At 45.4% G+C, this 17,210-nt stretch overlaps 3 protein-coding genes across 10 annotated transcripts; 2 read left to right on the forward strand and 1 right to left on the reverse strand.

Moving 5' to 3' along the window:
* Positions 1-346: 346 nt before the first annotated feature.
* On the forward strand, positions 347-9,058 carry rnaseh2b (ribonuclease H2, subunit B). Of its 7 annotated transcripts, none has more exons than XR_009791150.1 (11): positions 347-756; positions 923-991; positions 1,441-1,554; positions 1,655-1,731; positions 2,471-2,585; positions 2,658-2,722; positions 2,804-2,909; positions 3,966-4,047; positions 4,137-4,182; positions 4,496-4,676; positions 4,747-5,097. XR_009791150.1 is itself a non-coding variant. In XM_061792748.1 (11 exons), the coding sequence occupies exons 1-11, from the start codon at positions 693-695 to the stop codon at positions 8,021-8,023; spliced, it is 822 nt and encodes a 273-aa protein (XP_061648732.1). In that variant the 5' UTR covers positions 347-692; the 3' UTR covers positions 8,024-9,058. The 7 variants fall into 7 exon arrangements, 5 of the variants coding, with proteins under 5 accessions (XP_061648732.1, XP_061648731.1, XP_061648733.1 ...); XR_009791151.1 differs by having other exon boundaries at positions 4,725-4,865; XM_061792748.1 differs by lacking the exon at positions 4,747-5,097 and adding an exon at positions 8,018-9,058 and having other exon boundaries at positions 4,496-4,573.
* On the reverse strand, positions 6,794-11,157 carry LOC133486913 (uncharacterized protein C13orf42). The gene is made up of 3 exons (XM_061792755.1): positions 10,677-11,157; positions 9,348-9,492; positions 6,794-7,386 (listed from the first exon to the last, which is right to left on the reverse strand). The coding sequence occupies exons 1-3, from the start codon at positions 11,037-11,039 to the stop codon at positions 7,142-7,144; spliced, it is 753 nt and encodes a 250-aa protein (XP_061648739.1). The 5' UTR covers positions 11,040-11,157; the 3' UTR covers positions 6,794-7,141.
* On the forward strand, positions 11,070-15,452 carry LOC133486912 (TLR adapter interacting with SLC15A4 on the lysosome). 2 transcript variants are annotated; one of them, XM_061792753.1, is made up of 2 exons: positions 11,070-12,300; positions 13,313-15,452. In XM_061792753.1, exon 2 carries the CDS (start codon positions 13,350-13,352, stop codon positions 14,229-14,231), a length of 882 nt encoding a protein of 293 aa, XP_061648737.1. In that variant the 5' UTR covers positions 11,070-12,300; positions 13,313-13,349; the 3' UTR covers positions 14,232-15,452. The 2 variants fall into 2 exon arrangements, with proteins under 2 accessions (XP_061648737.1, XP_061648738.1); XM_061792754.1 differs by having other exon boundaries at positions 13,348-15,452.
* Positions 15,453-17,210: the final 1,758 nt, after the last annotated feature.

The raw sequence follows: 17,210 nt of genomic DNA on the forward strand, positions 1-17,210 counted from the left end.
TCATTTTTTGTGTATTGGTGGGAATCATTAAGACCCTTAGTGTCGTTTTTTTATGATCCCAAGCGTTATTTGTTTGTTTATTGTTATTATTGACGTCATTCAAGTTGACAACACAGTCACATATTTTGTCAGTATAAAAATGAACAACAAAATGTCCAGTATATACAAACAATCCCCAGTAACATCATCATAAACTTAATATCCAAATTTGAATAAAGTAATAAACAAAAACAACTATACTGTCAAAAATCTTTTTAGCCTTCTTATTGTTGACAAACTGAAGAAACTCAACGTAACAATCAATTGAAATGTTATTGAAGAACTTCACTGAGCGTGACGTCACGACGGTACATACCACTACATGATACAGAGTGGGAACGCAGGGCAGTACACGTTTAAAAGAGGGTGGGTTTTGCAACTTTAAGATAACAATTGGGCGTAACACTGTTCAACATACTGAGACAACTTGCAGGGTCTGAAGAAGTTATCAAAAATAGCGAACAAAAGCTAATAAAGACGCAAGTGTGCCAAACAAATCCCCCCCATCGCTGCGAGGAAATGGCGGATGTTAGTAGAGAAGCGCCGAATCTGAGCTCGCCTGAAAACAAACTCGTGCAAACGCTCGCTTGAGTTGCTTCGCAAAAACACAGAGTGACAGCCGCAAATCAATCGACAAGGTCCAAAGTTTCACCATGGCCTCAAAAAAAAGGCGGACGCCCAACGTCCAGAACGACAGCTGGGTCGTTATTGCTGCAGGTAACTTCATGCGACATCCGCTCGAAGCTAGTTTAGCACGGCGCCATTACTTGACGATAGCTGGTGTGAGTTGTCGAGCACTTCACCTTCCCGGCATGCCTTCATACATCACGTCAGTGTTTGCATGAGACGTGTAACTGTCACATGGGCCCGACTTTGCTTCCAGGCTCCGTCCTGGACAGCCAGAGGAAGGACAGTGAGCCGACTTTTGTGCGACTCCGGAATCCAGCCACAGGTACAACTTCCGCTCCACGGGAAACTGTGATCTCGCGATACGGCGTGCATGATGTCACTAGCGTTGGCGGCAGAAGCTAAAGTTTGAATGTAAACTACTAACTGAAGTTTTGGTAATGTTATAAGATTGTAATAATGATTGTTTTATATTTATGGCCTAGAAATACTTTTCATACGAATATTTGTTGTCATTATGAATGTACTAATGCATTAATTAGCATTGGTAGGTTAATTATGGACTATGGCGGGCCTATAAAAGATATGATTCATGTATTATTCCTTACAGAAGACAATTTAAAATGCACCACAATGTTAACCACATTAACAGTTCTTGTGTTTATCTAACCCTACTTACTAAGAGTAAGGTACAAGTATTTATTAAGGTAAAAATCCCAACTAAAGTACCTTTTGGTCTCCCTATGAGTAAATTTCTTAGTCGTGTTACTGCAGATGCCGCCTCCTTGTACATGCTGAGTGGCGGCGGCGGCGACTTGCAGCTTTACGAGGTCAAAGCCTTTGAAGAAGACTTCCGCTCCTGGTTCGTTGGCCAAACAGTCCAGAGAGGTAACTGTTTTGACTAAGTCTGATACAAATCTATACGTGATTATTTATTCAGTGTCAGTGTTCAGTCTCCTGTTAATCAGCTGCACCTATTTCTAAACAGATGGGAGGCTTCTGTTTGTCACACCGATGGATCCGCTTTATCTCATTTTGCCCTACTCGATCAAATCTGGAAAAGACGTAAGAGATTCATCTTAATTAGGCTTTGCGCGATGAGGATGTTTGGGGCTGATGACCGATCACCTATGACAGAAATCTGATCTGATCACAAGATGAAGCGATGACTGTTTTAAAAAAACTTATTTACTTTATATACTTGTGTACTGTTGACCGAGTATGAACAAAGGTATTGTCAACGTTGAACAATGTTTGCCATACCCCGCGCTCACCGAGATGCAAGGGTAAAACATCAATCACCTCTGGAGGGCATTCAAGGACGGCCCACATTTGAGTTCTCGTCACGTACGTACTACGTCACAAGGCGCGTGACAGGAATTCAAATAAACTAGCTTTCAGAGTCAAACATACACAACAGCAGCGCGGAACCTCCACGGAGTAAAGGAGATTGTGCCGGCTGTGATATTTGAAGTCATTGATCGGATCGGCGATTTAAGACATTACCGCCAACCGCAGAATTTGCATCAAATTCCGAATATTGGCCGATCCGATATTGGAAGACCTAATCCAGTGATTCCCAGTGCGCTGTCGTTCTGTGACACTCCACTGAGGCCGTAGTGTGACGCTCAATGCTGTTTTTGTCGGAAGCGAAAGTCAGCTTGCAGTTTATTAAGCGTCTTGACTGTCCGTCACGCTGCACATCTGTTGCTCGCCCCCTTTCGGTCCATAAAGACTCCATAAAAGCCGCTCTGAATTATGTTCTCTGCTCTGTGTGTGTGTGTGTGTGTGTGTGTGTGTTCAGGGCAAGTTCCAGCCGGTGGCTCAAATGGTGATGGATGAAGAGTTTCCGGCGTGCACCAGGCTACTGAGCTGCGTGCGTTCTTTGGCCTCCATGCATCACATCACGGATGAAAAAGGTAAGGAGCTAATACGCTCAAAGTTGGCAATATTTAAAATTTGAAGCATCACACTTTTTGTTTTCTTTCTAGAGGTAGGAAGCCTCCAGTTTCACCGATACAGTCGAGAAAAAACAATGGCTTGGTTAAAGAAGAAGGTTTGTCCTTTTATCCTCAAATTAGTCCATCGTTAGATATAGATTGCTGTTGAATTCCCATTTTTTGTCATGTTACTGTAGGTGGAAAAAACAGTCCTTGTGCTCAAGAAGAAGAACATCTCTGTGGGGGAGGGAGTTAAATCCTCCACGTATGTCCGAGTCAAGATGGAGTCGGACTCAAGCGAGGGTAAGATTTTTTTGGATAAGGTTATGTTGAATGGGGGACCCTTAGATTCAACAAAAAATTTCAGAGAAAAATACAAATCCTTTTATGTTGCACTAAATGCGAGGAATTCAGGCAATGTCGTCAGATTTCAGCTCAGTGAGCGATTCAGAGAGGAATTGCGAGCTAGCTAGGAATTGTGTTGCCTACGTCAGTGCAGAACGCCGCGGGTGACGATGGCAGAACCGAGCAAAATTTCATCCATGGAATAGGAAATGGAACTCATTGCGACATTTGTTTGTGTCCTGGTTGCTCAGTACAATATGGCAAATGGAATTTCTTGTTTAACATGTTTATTACACTGCAGTTAACTAATGTTTACTCTTGAGCGTAAGTTACAAAGTCCCCTCCCTCTCCACTACCTTGAATACGACGCGTCCGTCATGCCGCATTAAAGAATGAGGAGTTTTACTTAAGGTTAATTCGATGTTCTTTTTTTTATACAGTGTATAACTTCTCTATATACTTGTAGGACGGTTTAACCTAAAACATTGCCTATACCGTTAAAGGTCCCCTTCCATCCAAATCGTTTTGTTTCCTGCTGTTTTATGCGTAACAGGTCAAAATGATTCTGTGAGCCGGATCAAGTTTGACATCTATACACTTCGTCGATTGAATGCAAAAGCCGATAAACGGCGTAATGTTTGCAAAACGACCCGATCAGATTTCCATGTGTTTGTGACCGAGCAAGATTATATTCACAGAAAAATAACGGGAGGGGACTTCATCAAGATTTTATACGGGACACATTCATGTTGAAACACGACGTTGTTGAAAGGACTTGATATGGGCATTTAAAACCTGAATTAAGTGGAGGCCCAATGTCCCAGAATGGATTGTGTTCCATCCATCTCCGGTGTTCCACTGTATATCGATTTCAGAGGTTCTTGTAGTACTCTCACAGTAGCAATAGATGGCGACAGTAGCACACTTTATGTGTCACCAAGTATTGATGAGTTGTTACATCGTGATCTACTAATGCAATTCTAGTCGTTGTGTTTGATTACCTTTACACTTCAGAGGACTACCTTTCCTACGCCCATGGTCTAATATCCGAGTACATCAGCCAAGACCTGAGCAAGGACCTCCGTCATCACTTGCAGTACGTTTGCAGCCACATACGCAACTTGTTGTTCTTGCCAAGTCACTAGGAATAGCTATTTAGAGGAGGCCTGTTTTGTCACTATGCAGGTTACCAGAGGTCACAAGTCCAAAGGAGACCGAACCGCCTTTCAAGGTATGTCTTGCAATTTCATGCAAAAATATGCGGTTGCTTATCTGTACCAAACATTGTTACGTAATAGGATAGTTTCTGGAGAAACTGTTTGCTGTAAGCTATAATCATCAAAATGATACATAGACCGACAAATGACGAAATATTTCACTCTGTGTGTGTCGTGCATCTCCGTGGTATGAGCTTCACTTTTTGAATTGAAATACCAAACTAAATGAGGCTTTTGACGCTATTCTAATTGACTGAGATGTACCTGTGCCTGTGCGCCATCAACGCTGTCCAAACTGTAAAACGCATGGATTTCCCCGTTTGCCAGAAGCGGAAACTGTCCGACAAGCCAGTGGAGCCGGGAGAAGACTATACCCAGTTCAACAGTGGGGACTTTGCTCGCAAAGTGAGTGTCAGCGATTTAGACAAAGATCGGCCGTCGTGACTGCCTGCGGTTTTGTCGTCTTGCGTGTCCTCCAGAGCGACATCTCAGTCGACCTCGAGAGATGGTTTGTCGTTTGTGTTTGTTTGAACCGAAGGTCAGCGTGTGTGTTCAGTGTTTTCTTCGTCACCTTGCAGCCCCCCAAGAAGTTGACGGCCGCACAGAAGAATCTGGCAAAGGCGGACAAGAGCGGCATGAAGACAATGTCGTCCTTCTTCAGCCCCCAAGTCAAAGGGGAAAAGAAGTGATGCTTTGTCCTCTTTGTGCTTGCTTTTGTAAGAAAGCAAAGAAAAAAACCTTTTCATGAGGTACCTTCACCCGTTCAGCGCAGGTCAAAGTCAAGTTCCTGTTCCTGCCATTCCCAGTCAACATTCTAACCATTTTAAAGGGAGAGTTTGCAGTTTAAAAACAACACTTTTTGTCATTTGGGTTAAAAGTGTCTGTATGACCTGACAGTAGAATATGAATAAAATTCTTTTGAATCAGTGCTCTCTGGTACCATCGAATGCCTCTAATTTGATGTGAATTATTATTTTTACAACTCGGCAATGGCACTGCAGGAACAGCCTGTCAAAGACTTAAGCAACAGAAGGCATGAGCCAATAGATTGTTTGTCATTTGCGGGCACACGTGGGGCGTGTGACACGCCGGCCTCGCTTCGTTTACGTCCAGCACTGTCCCACAGACTTTTTATTTGGCCGGATATTTTCCCCATGGTTAGCAACAAAAGTTAGAAAGAAGGAATTGGACAGATCCAGAGGCAAAACAAGGGTAAACATGTAGAACAATAGTGTCTCATACCCGGGACTGCTACATATGGTTGGGCTTGGAAAACCACCGGCGCCGACATCCCTATTCTCAGATAAGTTGTCCTATAAATGTAATTGATTATACATTCCATAAAATCCAACATCAGACCTTAAGCATTTGGTGTTCGGCAATACTGGAAAAAGTCACGCCAGCAATGTAGCGCTCTTGGCATGCACGCGTGCTCGTGAGCTGGGGGCTTTCTCTGGGCAGAGACGCCAACGGGCGGATATTGACGTGAGACTACGTCAGGCAGTTTGAAAACGATACACTCTGCTTTGAAACACGAGTGTTCAATCGTAGAGAAACAAACCCTTGATTTTGGACGCTGTTCTCTTGACACAGGGTCATCAAAGTGTTCATTTGTGCTAATCTGAACTCAATCGCTAACCAAAACAGCAGCGCCATGGGCTCTATTTAGTAATATCGAAATCAGTATGGTCTAGGTAGCTGGAATTGGTCCATTTCCAGCATTGCCCCCCAATTGAAGAAGAAAGACTGCCTCAGAGGTCTGAGGTTCGGGGTGCCGGCCTGTGTGGCGTTTTGTTCTGCTGGTATCCCACATTCTAAAAACAATTTTGGGGCCAACTGAAGATTCCAACGATGTAAACGGTTGCTTTCCCATATGTGTCCTGCGACGAGTCCAGGCTGCCCAAAGTCGGCCGGGAGAGGCTCCAGCTCAACCGCGACCCGAATGAGGAATTTTCTCACTTCTAGCGGTTGTCAGCAAGGATGATGTGCCCTTTTATGAGCAGTATTCAAGGCTACATTAGTTTGTTGTCTGTTAAATGGGGGCCGAAATCCCCACGGGTCCATTTGGTGTGGGCGCGGTTTCGGGTTTTGGGCCAATGGGAAAACCACCGCTTTACCGCCGCGCTTGGTAATACTAGTCTGCACCTATTGAGGGCACTCGTGTATTTTCATTTCCATTTATTTTTTCATGCCTCACTCAAAAGAGCTTTCCTCTTCACCCGCATCATACTTAATTATTCTTTGAGATTTATTCGAATTGTATTTACCAATGCTAAGAATAGAACGTAACCCTGAATAGATGCATTGGAAATATTCCCGAGTTTGGATAAAAGTTGACAAGGCGGATTCGACCTTTATACACGTATACGAATAAATCGATAACCTTCGCTGGTTTCCAAGTGTGTGAGCCTTGAACTCTTTTGGCGAAGCAGCTCTGACAGAAGAAAACTGAAAACATATTCATTCGCCTTCAAGACAGTCTCGTCGCTGGAGGAGCTGTTGTTCCTCTTGCCTTTGATGCCTTTCAAACTGCATTCACTTGAAATCCCATCATAACTTATTTATTTCCTCTTCAAAAAAAAAGTTTTTAACAAGAGGCTCAGAGTTGCTGAATGGGGGGGAGAAGGGAAAAAAAAAAAATCCATCCTAATATTGACGTGCTCGTCTACTTTGACACTTCTTTGGGTAAAGTCTTCTGACATACAATAAGAAAAAGTGTCAGGAAGGTTTGTAATCACCTCTGCCGAGCACAAAGCAGCAGGCTCGCTCGGTTATATGTATATGTGTCGGTTCAACACCGAACAACTTGGATTTACAGTCAAATAAATACAAACTCAAAAAAGGTGACTGGAAAAATAGTGGACTACCTTTACCCCTGACCTACCAGGAGTGTTTCCTCCCCCCAGAAAACAAAGCACAAAAAGTTGTCTTTTTCTTCAAATGAGCATCAATCATCAAGAGTCTTCAGCATCTTCAGGACTTTTTGGACTTGAAGCGAAGCGTCTGCAGGGCACTCTCCACCGCTTTGGGTAAATGGATGGGGTTCCTCTGCAGGCGCGAGCCGCCGCTGGCCGACCCGCTCTCGTTTTTCTTATCGAGGGCTTTTTCTTTGGCACGGGCGAGAACCTCCCGCCGCTGCGCGTCAGGGTCGCCTGCCGCCCGAGGAACCCGCAAGACCCAGTTGGAGTGGAGGTCGTGTTCTGCTGAGCTGGACGCCGCTGTAGGGTAGACAGAGCGGGTCAAATGCAATTTACAATCAACAACAATAATTATGAAGCGATTATGTGCATCCCTCATGAAGCGTCATCATGTACAGTGTCGACTTTATAGGGCAAGGAGCCCTATTTTGTAACCCGAACCCGAGTCGAAACGAAGACGCCGGACCTGTGTGATTTCTCCATCAACAAACACGGGCAATGATACAAGTACAGTATATCAAAGTGGTGCGTTGTTATTCAAATGATTTGATTTGGGTGGTATGGTAGATGAATGCTTGGCACCTCCGCCTTACAGTCGAAGTAAATAGACGGTTCACTGAATACAAACGTAAATCCGACACAGGTTTTTGCTCCTATTTTTCATGAGCGAGACTCAAAAGATCGACGACTTTTTCTGTCAACAAAAGGCCCATTTTTCCTAAATATCCAAATCTGCAAATTGCATTATTTCTCTCCCTTACTGAATGTTCATCTTGCGTTCAAGCTTTGCAGTTTGGCTTTCAAGTATCCTATGAAACTTTGTACGATGTTAAATTTGAAGTTTGATTTCACTCCCCTTTGTTATTCTGGGAAATGATCTTTTTTTCTCTCCCCTCTCTCTCTCTCTCTCTCTCTCTCTCTCTCCTCCCAGGGCTGACATCACCGCCAAGCCTGCTGTTTTGATTACACTGACAAAGGTGTCATTTCTCCCACGCCCACGGCAGAGCACTGGAAATGTCAAGGTCACATTTGATTAAACACCCACAGTGAGACGATACGGAGCACTAAACCTAAACAGCCACTTTAGATGAAAACCTTGCGCTACAGGAAGCGCATAATTCAATTTGCACCATCAACCCTTGATTAAAATGGCCTAATTTACAACACTCTCCATCCAAGACAAAGTCATTCCGCCGCTCAACCTTTGACTCCGATATTGTATGCTGCTGGTAATTCAACATTACAAACCCTGCAAAAATAAATTCACATACGCCCAACATATCACACTGACTGGTCACAACATTAGGTACACCTGTACAATCCGGAGATCCAATATAAAAGGGTCCTAATGCTCAGTTTGGATTGACACTGCCATAAATGTAACAGTTTAATTGTTGCATTTGTTGTTTGCATTGCAACATGCAAAATGTACCAACTTTCCCATCCTTGAATAATAATCGTCATTGTATGCCGCAGTCTGATTAGCCGCTGTATAGTCAAACTTGCACAATTTGTGCTGAAACGCTTCCGGCAGCTTAAGAGGACACTCGATGTATCGGACTATGAAGTTGTTGTTTCATGTTTATACATTGTAACGCGGATTGGCCAACGGTGAACATTTTGTTCCAATGGATTTTGCTTCTGTTTGATGCGTTGTTTTCATGACTGCTTGATTGCTTATATTGTTTTGGATTTCAGTGTCTTGCAAGCCTCAGAGAAGATTTGTGTTTATGGAATGATGAAATACTAACTGACTGACATAAATGAGGCTAGAGCTATTGGCACAGGAAGCACACTTCTCTGTATGACGCAGTGCAGTTCCACACCACTCAAAACTGCAGGACAATATCGGAACAATAAGATGCAAATTGGAGTAAAAATGGAGACATCACATTGACTCGAAGGCATGATTGTATCTCATTTTGATGTTGCAGGTGGACCTAATTAAGTGTCTTTTATATTTTTGCACTTAGGTCATTTATGGGTCAATAAATAAGAGCTTTTTTTTTTTTTTTTTTTTTTAAAAAGAGCAGCATTCCTGCATATTCCATTGTTCGATATTTTATTGGCCATTAACAACCGTATTTTGTTCATTTGAATTCCGTTTGTGTCAAAATAGTCCTCGCCATTGGAAAACGTGTCACATTTTGTATTTTTGACCATGAAGTCTATATATATATATATATATATATATATATACATTTCTAAATGAGGATGTTGTCAAATTCATATCTCTAACACCACACGATAGAATAAGTCACCTATGAAGTCCACGTCAGCGTTTCCGTCATCCACGTAAGGTTTGCGCTGAGGTTCACTGTCACAGCTCGCAATCGCCTCATCCAGGAAGCGCAGCGTGTCCTCCACATTGGGCACGGGCGGCGCCGAGGGGTTCGCTCTCGATACCTGTCCACGGGAAGTACACGATACTGCTTAGTTGTGCGGTGCCTCGGTTTCGAGGTTCGGTTTTGGAAACTTGGCTCCAACCTTTCTGTGTAGTTTTTGCATGTTCTCCCCATGCCTGTGCGGGCTTCCTCCCGCATTCCCGAAACACGAGGACACTAGACAGCTAGATTTCAATCACGGGACTGGCATTTGTTTGTCCGCCATGTTGGAGGTCGAGATGGGGAGCATAAGATAGGCTTGAAATTCGAGACCAATTTGTTTTCATCCCTTCGTTTTTGATCGTCTGCATAACCCGAAGCAGTTCATATCAGCTATGTTATACATTTTCCAATCTCCCTAGAAGTGCTAAAATCAGGGTTAAGCGTTATACACTAGTACAGAGAAACTTTGGATGCATAGATGCCAAAAATGCTTTGTAACAGCTCGGCGTGTTTTTAAAATAATGTATTATTATTATTATTATTATTTTTTTTTTTTAAATCTATGTACAATCAGGTATTGGGAGGTCTAATTGTCCACACCATAATTGTAAAGCAGTGTTACTAAGCCTACTTTTGTCCCACCCTGTATTACGTGTTGATGAAGCCTTTGTCTGCATATGCCGCTTAAAGGGTTGTAACGCCGCATGTGTTGATGCTGTTCGTTAGCCCGTCTATGGCATTATGCATTGGGTGTTAGCATTAAGCTAGCAGAAGGCAACGTTGTGACCGTTTTGAATATCCAACGTGTTTTGTGTTTAGCTTTGCAGTAAACTTCAACTGGGAGTGGAAATAGAAATCCTTTTTTCAAGAATTGCTCACTAACTGCCGTTTGCTGTGAAGTGATTTGAGGTCGCCGCGCATACGACGCATCTCGAGGCACCGCTCGATTTGCATGTTTTCTCTCGTGCACCTATCCCGAGCTATTTGCTTCAAAAGTCAGCCGTTGGTGTTCTCGTGCTCTTTCTGAAAGAACAAGTCGCCAAAGATAGGAGTACGGTAGTAGTACGGTCATTAGTCCAAGGAACTATGTGGAAGTGACGCATCCCGGTTTAGTGACAGACTTTGTATATTGGGGAGGAGCTACGTTAAGCCTGTGTTGTAAGTAGTTGTTAGTGCTGCTGTAGTGTATTCAGTTCCAAATGGCCTATGGGTGACAGGGCTTGTTTTGTTCTGGATCCCCCCCCCCAAAAAGTGGAAGCTTACTGTTTTTTTTTCTTTCTTCTTGGAGGCCACCGTGGCCTTGACGTCGCTCACACTCTCTGTGTAGCGCCGCCGCAGAGCCGCCAGCGCTTGCAGGTACTGCAGGCAGTTCTGCTCGTGGGAGTGAAGCCACACGCGGTCCTCTCGCCTGTGGTAGTAGCACAAGGGGGACTCCGCGCTCACGGCGCTCTTGCTCCGTTTCAACGCGACGCCCTCGGAAGATCGCGTCCTCTCTCCCGCCGGCGGCGTGGAGGTGCTGCGGACCAGCCTGACGGTACAGGCGCTGTGGTAGCCCGGCCCGAACCCGTCCCGCTCTCTTTGCCCGTGACGGTTGGGACGGAACACGTGGTTTATCCTCCTAAGCATGCCTCGAAACGCTCAGACGCTTGCCTCTGAGGTCCACATTTGCGTCTCAGAAGCTAGCTGAAGCGATCGCCCGACTCGCCTGGAACCACAATTGTCCGTGGTGCCGGACGGTCGCTTGTTCAACCCGATCTCAGCGTCAATGTTTATCGGTCGCTGCTCGGCAACACGGAGGCCTCGGTAAGTCGACACTATTGAGCCGCGAGCCCGGTTCAGGTGTCCCGACCCATAACAGAGTAACCGTCGCTATCGCGGAGCATCCTTGAAGCTACCCACCTACAGAATCAATCAGCAAAAGACTTTGTGATTGACTCGGCGTGCGGGAGAATATCCATATTAGAATATAATACAGTATGCCAAGGATCGATACACAGAAACAACAGACAGTTCGTGAATGGAGTCTCGCTGTTCCTTTGCTTTCATGAAGTCCCGAATCAAACGTTTGCCGTCTTTTGTGTAATTGCGCAATAGAACGCCCAAAGTACAGTACACGGCAAAAGTACAGGAGAACAAAGTATAGAACAAAACAATATTCCTCAAAAGTCAAACTTTCACTCAGTGAGCAACGAGAGGCTTAACTTCACAAGTATGTTTTGCTTTTTTGTCAGCACACAAAGGTAGAGGGAACGGGCGAAGCGTAGCCCCGGAAAGTGCTCCCGAATTTACCAAAATGTGTGGAGTTCCACCAGAATGTTCTGCGCAAATATCAAACCGTCATCCCATCAGCACGTGACCTCAGGAAGAAGTCCACTAGGTGCCAGTAAAACAGCTTTTTTTGCTGATCGCTATTGGCACTTGTGGGTGCCATCGATGCTTTTACTTTATTTGACTTTTATTGCACGGTGATCAACTATTTACAAGTTTGGTTGCGATATCCATCATATGGATATTCAACAATTCTTAGGATTCTGTTACTACTCTATAGCAGGCCCAATTTGGATGTCGCCATATCCATCCATCCGCATCCTGTTCACGTCATATTTTGGAGCATAAAAGAGGCAGGCCTCTCGTTTGCAGAAGAAGCTGACGTCAGCGCAGCGTAGCCTTCATTAGTCACACAACACAGCGTCCGCTTGGCTTTCCTGAGCTGTCGTTCGTTGGAACTTTCTTTCCGAAGATTGTTAGAAGGCAGCCGAGGTGCTCTGCTCTGCTCTGTTCCACTTTGGGGAAGATGATGCAAATTTGACCTTTATGCTCAGGCCCGACACGGTTTCTCGGAGGAAGCGACCGACGAAAGTCGCGCTTCTGCTTTCCACAGGTTGAGGTACGAATACGATTGTGACAGGAATGAGTAGTTGTCAGGTGTTATTGGGATTGAGTGAGATGATTTTTTTTTTTTATGTGACATTTTGTGAGTTAAGAATAATAGCCACAGTTAAGGAGCTCAATCGTTCAATGAATTGGATTGATATTTGATTCATGTCGAATTTATTTGAAGAAAATGCAATCAATTCAATGAGATGAAAATTGGGCTTTTCCACCGTACAGTCATTTGAATGGCTTGCAAGTGTGCGAAGCGGATGTTCCGAAATGAAACAGGCATTGGAATGATTTTATTAGGACAATTTGTAAATTCCGAAATCTAAAATGACAGCTTACTATATCAATTTATAATATACCAAAATGTGCATACTGTAGCTTTATTGGACAACATATTCAACCTTGGACACTTGATACAATTAGTCATTTACATGACAATGAACGGGTATTTCTAATACATTTGACGTGTATATGAACTGTATTGCGTGTATTGCAATGATTGTTGCTGTCCAACAAAGTGTGTACCTTCAACTGTTGGGAGTTTTGGACAATTTCTTTGTCTTTCTGGAAAACGATCCAAATGATTTCGATTTTTTTGGGACTCGGACTTTGTTTTATCCTTTCAAAAGGACTTCGACCTAACTTGCTTAGATTTGTCATGGTTTTGATGATGTGAGGGTTAGGAAATCAGCCCAATTGGACTTTTTTTTTTTTAGAAGCCACTGTTTATTCAAGTTGACTCCTTTAAACGCCCCATCCATTTCACTGAGCTTTTCTTGGTAGCGGTAATAAACGCCACCAGCTGCAGCAGCCCTTACTAAGAAAGAGGAAGAGTGCCTGTAAAAAAACAAAACAAAACAAAAAAAACAACCAAGCCAATCTTATTTCCTCTCCAGCTGGTGCGTATAACCAAGCGGGCTTTTGGTCATGTTAGTTTACTATTAGGGTTGTTATTTGGTTCGCAGACAGAATTTTCTCTTTATCATCAGGCTTTTTTTTGGTTTTTTCTTTTACAGTCTAAAATCTTTGATTCAGAAAGTTTGCCTCGCAGGGATGCTTTGTGAAGGGAAACTGCTGAGCATGGCCTACCTCCACGCAGAAGAATCGTCCCTCCCGTGCCGAGAGAGGCAGCAGAGTACTGTCGGAGCTTCTTCCCGCTCTGCAGGCGTCGTTACGCACCTCCGTCACAATCCCGACGTTGCCGGCGGGAGTCCTCCAGAAGTCTCCCAGCTGGAGTCTTTGGATCTGTACAGAACCCAGCCGGGCATAGAAAACTCGCTGGGAATTCAGATCCCCTCTCCCCGTTCGGGGGGCGACGCCACCTTCCTGGTTCCGTCCTTCTGTCAGAGCATCTGCCAGAACTACAGCGACCTCCACATCGGGGGCGACCAGGTTCTGCCCCTGTCGGCCGACAGCGGCGAGCAGGTGCGCGTCGACGCCCAGGCGGCGGGTCCCTTCTTGCAGTCCTGCGACGTGCCGCCGCCCGGGGAGGACTCCCCTCCGAGACGAGCCGCACAGGTCGGGCTCCTGCCGCCTCTCAGGGGGGGCTCCAATCACTGGAGACAGGGAAGCGGTCGTGATCGGAGCTTTTTGTTGCAAGGGCGCGAGGGACCCTACACCAACTCGCTCCTGAACGGCTACCTGGAACAGAAGCTCCTGGATCTGTACCAGCAGTACATGATGGAGAACATGGCCAGAAATTCAGGCCCCGTTTGCTCCCTGTTAGGCTCGGAGATGGTCCTGACCAGCCTGGACCAGATCACCTTGCAACTGAGCCGGGATGGCAATCTGGAGGCGGGCGTGGCCAAGGACATGGTGCTGTCGTGCCTGCTGAGGGTGGCCGGCGAAGTGGAGTCCAGCGAGATCAGCACACCGTTTCTGCAAATCTCCAGTGACGTGTCCAAGGAGCACATCAACCAGTACAAAGAGCAATGACGCCATCTTTCATTCTTTGCCGCGTTTGCATGTCTTATATAAAGCACAATATTACCGAGTGATATTTGTCTTGTTAAAAACGCTGATTTCCTCAAAGGGTCAGAAAGTATCAAAGTAAAATCATAGTATAAAAGAGGACCACGAGTTAGTGACGTCACCATCACGAATGTGGCCTGCCCACATAGAATGTTTCATCGTGGTGGGCGGCTGCATAAATGAGGCTGAGATTAGCCGATCCAGTTTTGGCGTTCACGTTTCCTCCCATAGCTGCAGCTCAAGGCACCGGCGACCTTCCTCCGCCGTTCCTGTCCAAGCGGAGCGCCGGCAGGAGGGAGTGGCCTGTTTACGTCGAAAACTTGGCAAGCGTCAAGGCTGCGGAGGAACTATTCCCGCCCCAAACTTTCCGGCAGCCCGTTCCCGTCCTACAAAACAACGATTGCAATAACACACCATGCGGCAATAATCTCAACTCAGCTCAGTTTTTATTTAGAGACCATTTTAAAGGCAACAACAGCTGAAACTAAGTGCTGTACATGGAGAGAGAAAAAAAGAGCCTAATCATGAGAACAAGCTTCAATTCAAACTTTATTGTCATGACACTTGTACAAGGAAAGACCAAGCACAAGTTCAATGCGTGGTCCCTGTCGCATGTAAGGTGAGATGGTTTGGAAAGAGTGTCTCGTGTGCAGGCCGACTATGATCGGGAGTCATATGGTGGATGGAATTACATTATACACTCATCTATATTTCAAAACAATAGGTGTGTTGATTTTGAATAACAACAAAAAAAAGAAGGACCCTGAGCCTGTAGAAAAAAGGGTTAGCTACATCTTTGGGTTGACTTGTCCATTGCAAATGCAGCATGAATGGCACCTGCTCAAAAGTATGAAAATATATACAGTATTTGCAAATCATACAAAATTGCTAGAAAAATAAAGGGTACATGATTAATAGAAATGTGAAAGAAAAAAAGTCTAATGTGTCTTGCGATGAAATCAGAGAGGAGGTTGAAGCCTTTCAGTGCATCTCGAAAGCACTTTTGCCGTTCACAAGCAAAGAGCTTTTAACATGTGGGCCGGCGCAGACGAGGCCACGTGATTTCATGTCAAACCCAAGGTCCTCGCCACTCTCGCCATTGTGGCTTTAATGCTGCAGCCGCGGCGGCGCCTTTATTCAAAAAAAAAGCTTTTAGTGTCGCCTTGTAAAAGCAGCACAGTCATCTACCATTTACTTATATATATATATATATATATATATATTTCGATTTGATTTCCCCCCTTGCCTTGCCTTGCCACTGCTGATATTTCAAAAACAATTTCAAGGCCGGTCGACGGTCTGCAACTCTTTCGAGGTTTAGGCGCGCGCAATGTTTTTGCAGAGTTTGACTACGTTCCCCTTTTAATTGGTGACCGCAGTCTCGAGACACGTGTGTTATTCCAGATTACACCACACGTGTGCAACTCGCCGGGACGTTTAATGAGCGCTACGCCGCTGCGGAAGGAACACGTCCTCGAGGTTGCCCGGGAGCCCGGTGACCCCTCACCCGCAAGCGGACGACCTTGTCACGAGCCGAGCAAGAGTCGTGCGATAACGCGCGTATCGCGCCGCACGGTAGCCAAGCGGATGCGGGCAAATGCGCTCTGACCCCATTTTGGCGGCGGCTATACACACGCGTTACGCGCCGGCTTTTCATCTGTGCGATAACGCCGTTCATCTTCCGCTCGGCTGTGAACGAGCTCATCGCGGCCAACGTCCCGTCTACGTCGCATCACGCCGAGAGCCGCTTCTGTCGTGTCGCCACCTAATGCGAGGTTAGCCAAGTTGGCGCCACATGGCTCAAGTTGCGACAATGTCACTTTTCCCTTGCCAGATCCGGATTCTTTGAGCGGCTGAAATGCAGGGTGTCCGCAAACCCTCCTTGCGATGTAAAGAAATACTCGAGAAGCAATTCACGACACTTACAGTGTGTCGTGTACTCAGTGGTTATCAATGTCGACTGTATTGCGTATCTCAGGCAATGGTGGGAAGTAAGGAAATGCAACTGCTCTGATACCTTTATAACCTCCGAGGATGACAACACAGAGAGGTAAAGTCGACCGCGTTTGAGATCTTGATCGATTGTGACCTCGGGGGCAGCGGCCACGTGGAGGAACGCGAACCAGGGAGCAAGATGACAGTTGTTTTGGACTTTTAGGAAAGGAGTCGAATCAGGACTCGGAGGTGGCTGGAGGCGACCTCTATACCGCAAGTCAAACTCCATCTAACCTACACAAGGCAGAAGTAACCACGAACCTACTGTGAGTGGGATCAAAACACAGAACCGAAGCTGCACACGATGAAGGGACGCCGAAACGGGGGAAACACAGCAGTGCTTACTTACTTCCAGATTGCGGACACAAAGAAAGCGTGCCGGCAAGGAACGGACGGATTCAATGCCGCAATTATCCGGCACCTTCCTGCTGCTGGACTTTGTCTGCCAAGAGATTTCTTCTTACCGGCAGGCAGTTTGTGTCGAAGAACATTTCACTTGATCGTAGCCTAGGATAAGGAGTACCACAATGTATCGGTGTAAGTAGTAGAAATTCACTCTTTGTTTGTTTCTGGAGAGCTTGTCAAGTCAAAATGTCCTGTTCTATTGGAAGTCACATTCGTTTAAATGAAGTAATCAATGCCTCATTTCGTTCCTTTTTGTTAGTTTTCAAGCCCAGCTCATTGAGGGTAGGTCGCACAAATAAAGATTGTCATACTACTATAATATTGTAATAAATATTGTTCAAGTGATATTTATTTGGAGTCACTGATGGTGTCGTGGTGCACTCGCCTGACTTTGGTGCGGGCAGCGCGGGTTCACTTCCCACTCAGTGACGGTGCGAATGTGAATGTGAGCGCGAACGGTCGTCCGCGTCTATCTGTGCCCTGCGACTGACCGGCGACCAGTTCAGGGTGTGGTCCGCCTTTCGCCCGAAGTCAGTTGAAAAT

Source organism: Phyllopteryx taeniolatus, chromosome 12 (assembly GCF_024500385.1).
Source record: "Phyllopteryx taeniolatus isolate TA_2022b chromosome 12, UOR_Ptae_1.2, whole genome shotgun sequence".
NCBI lineage: Eukaryota > Metazoa > Chordata > Actinopteri > Syngnathiformes > Syngnathidae > Phyllopteryx > Phyllopteryx taeniolatus.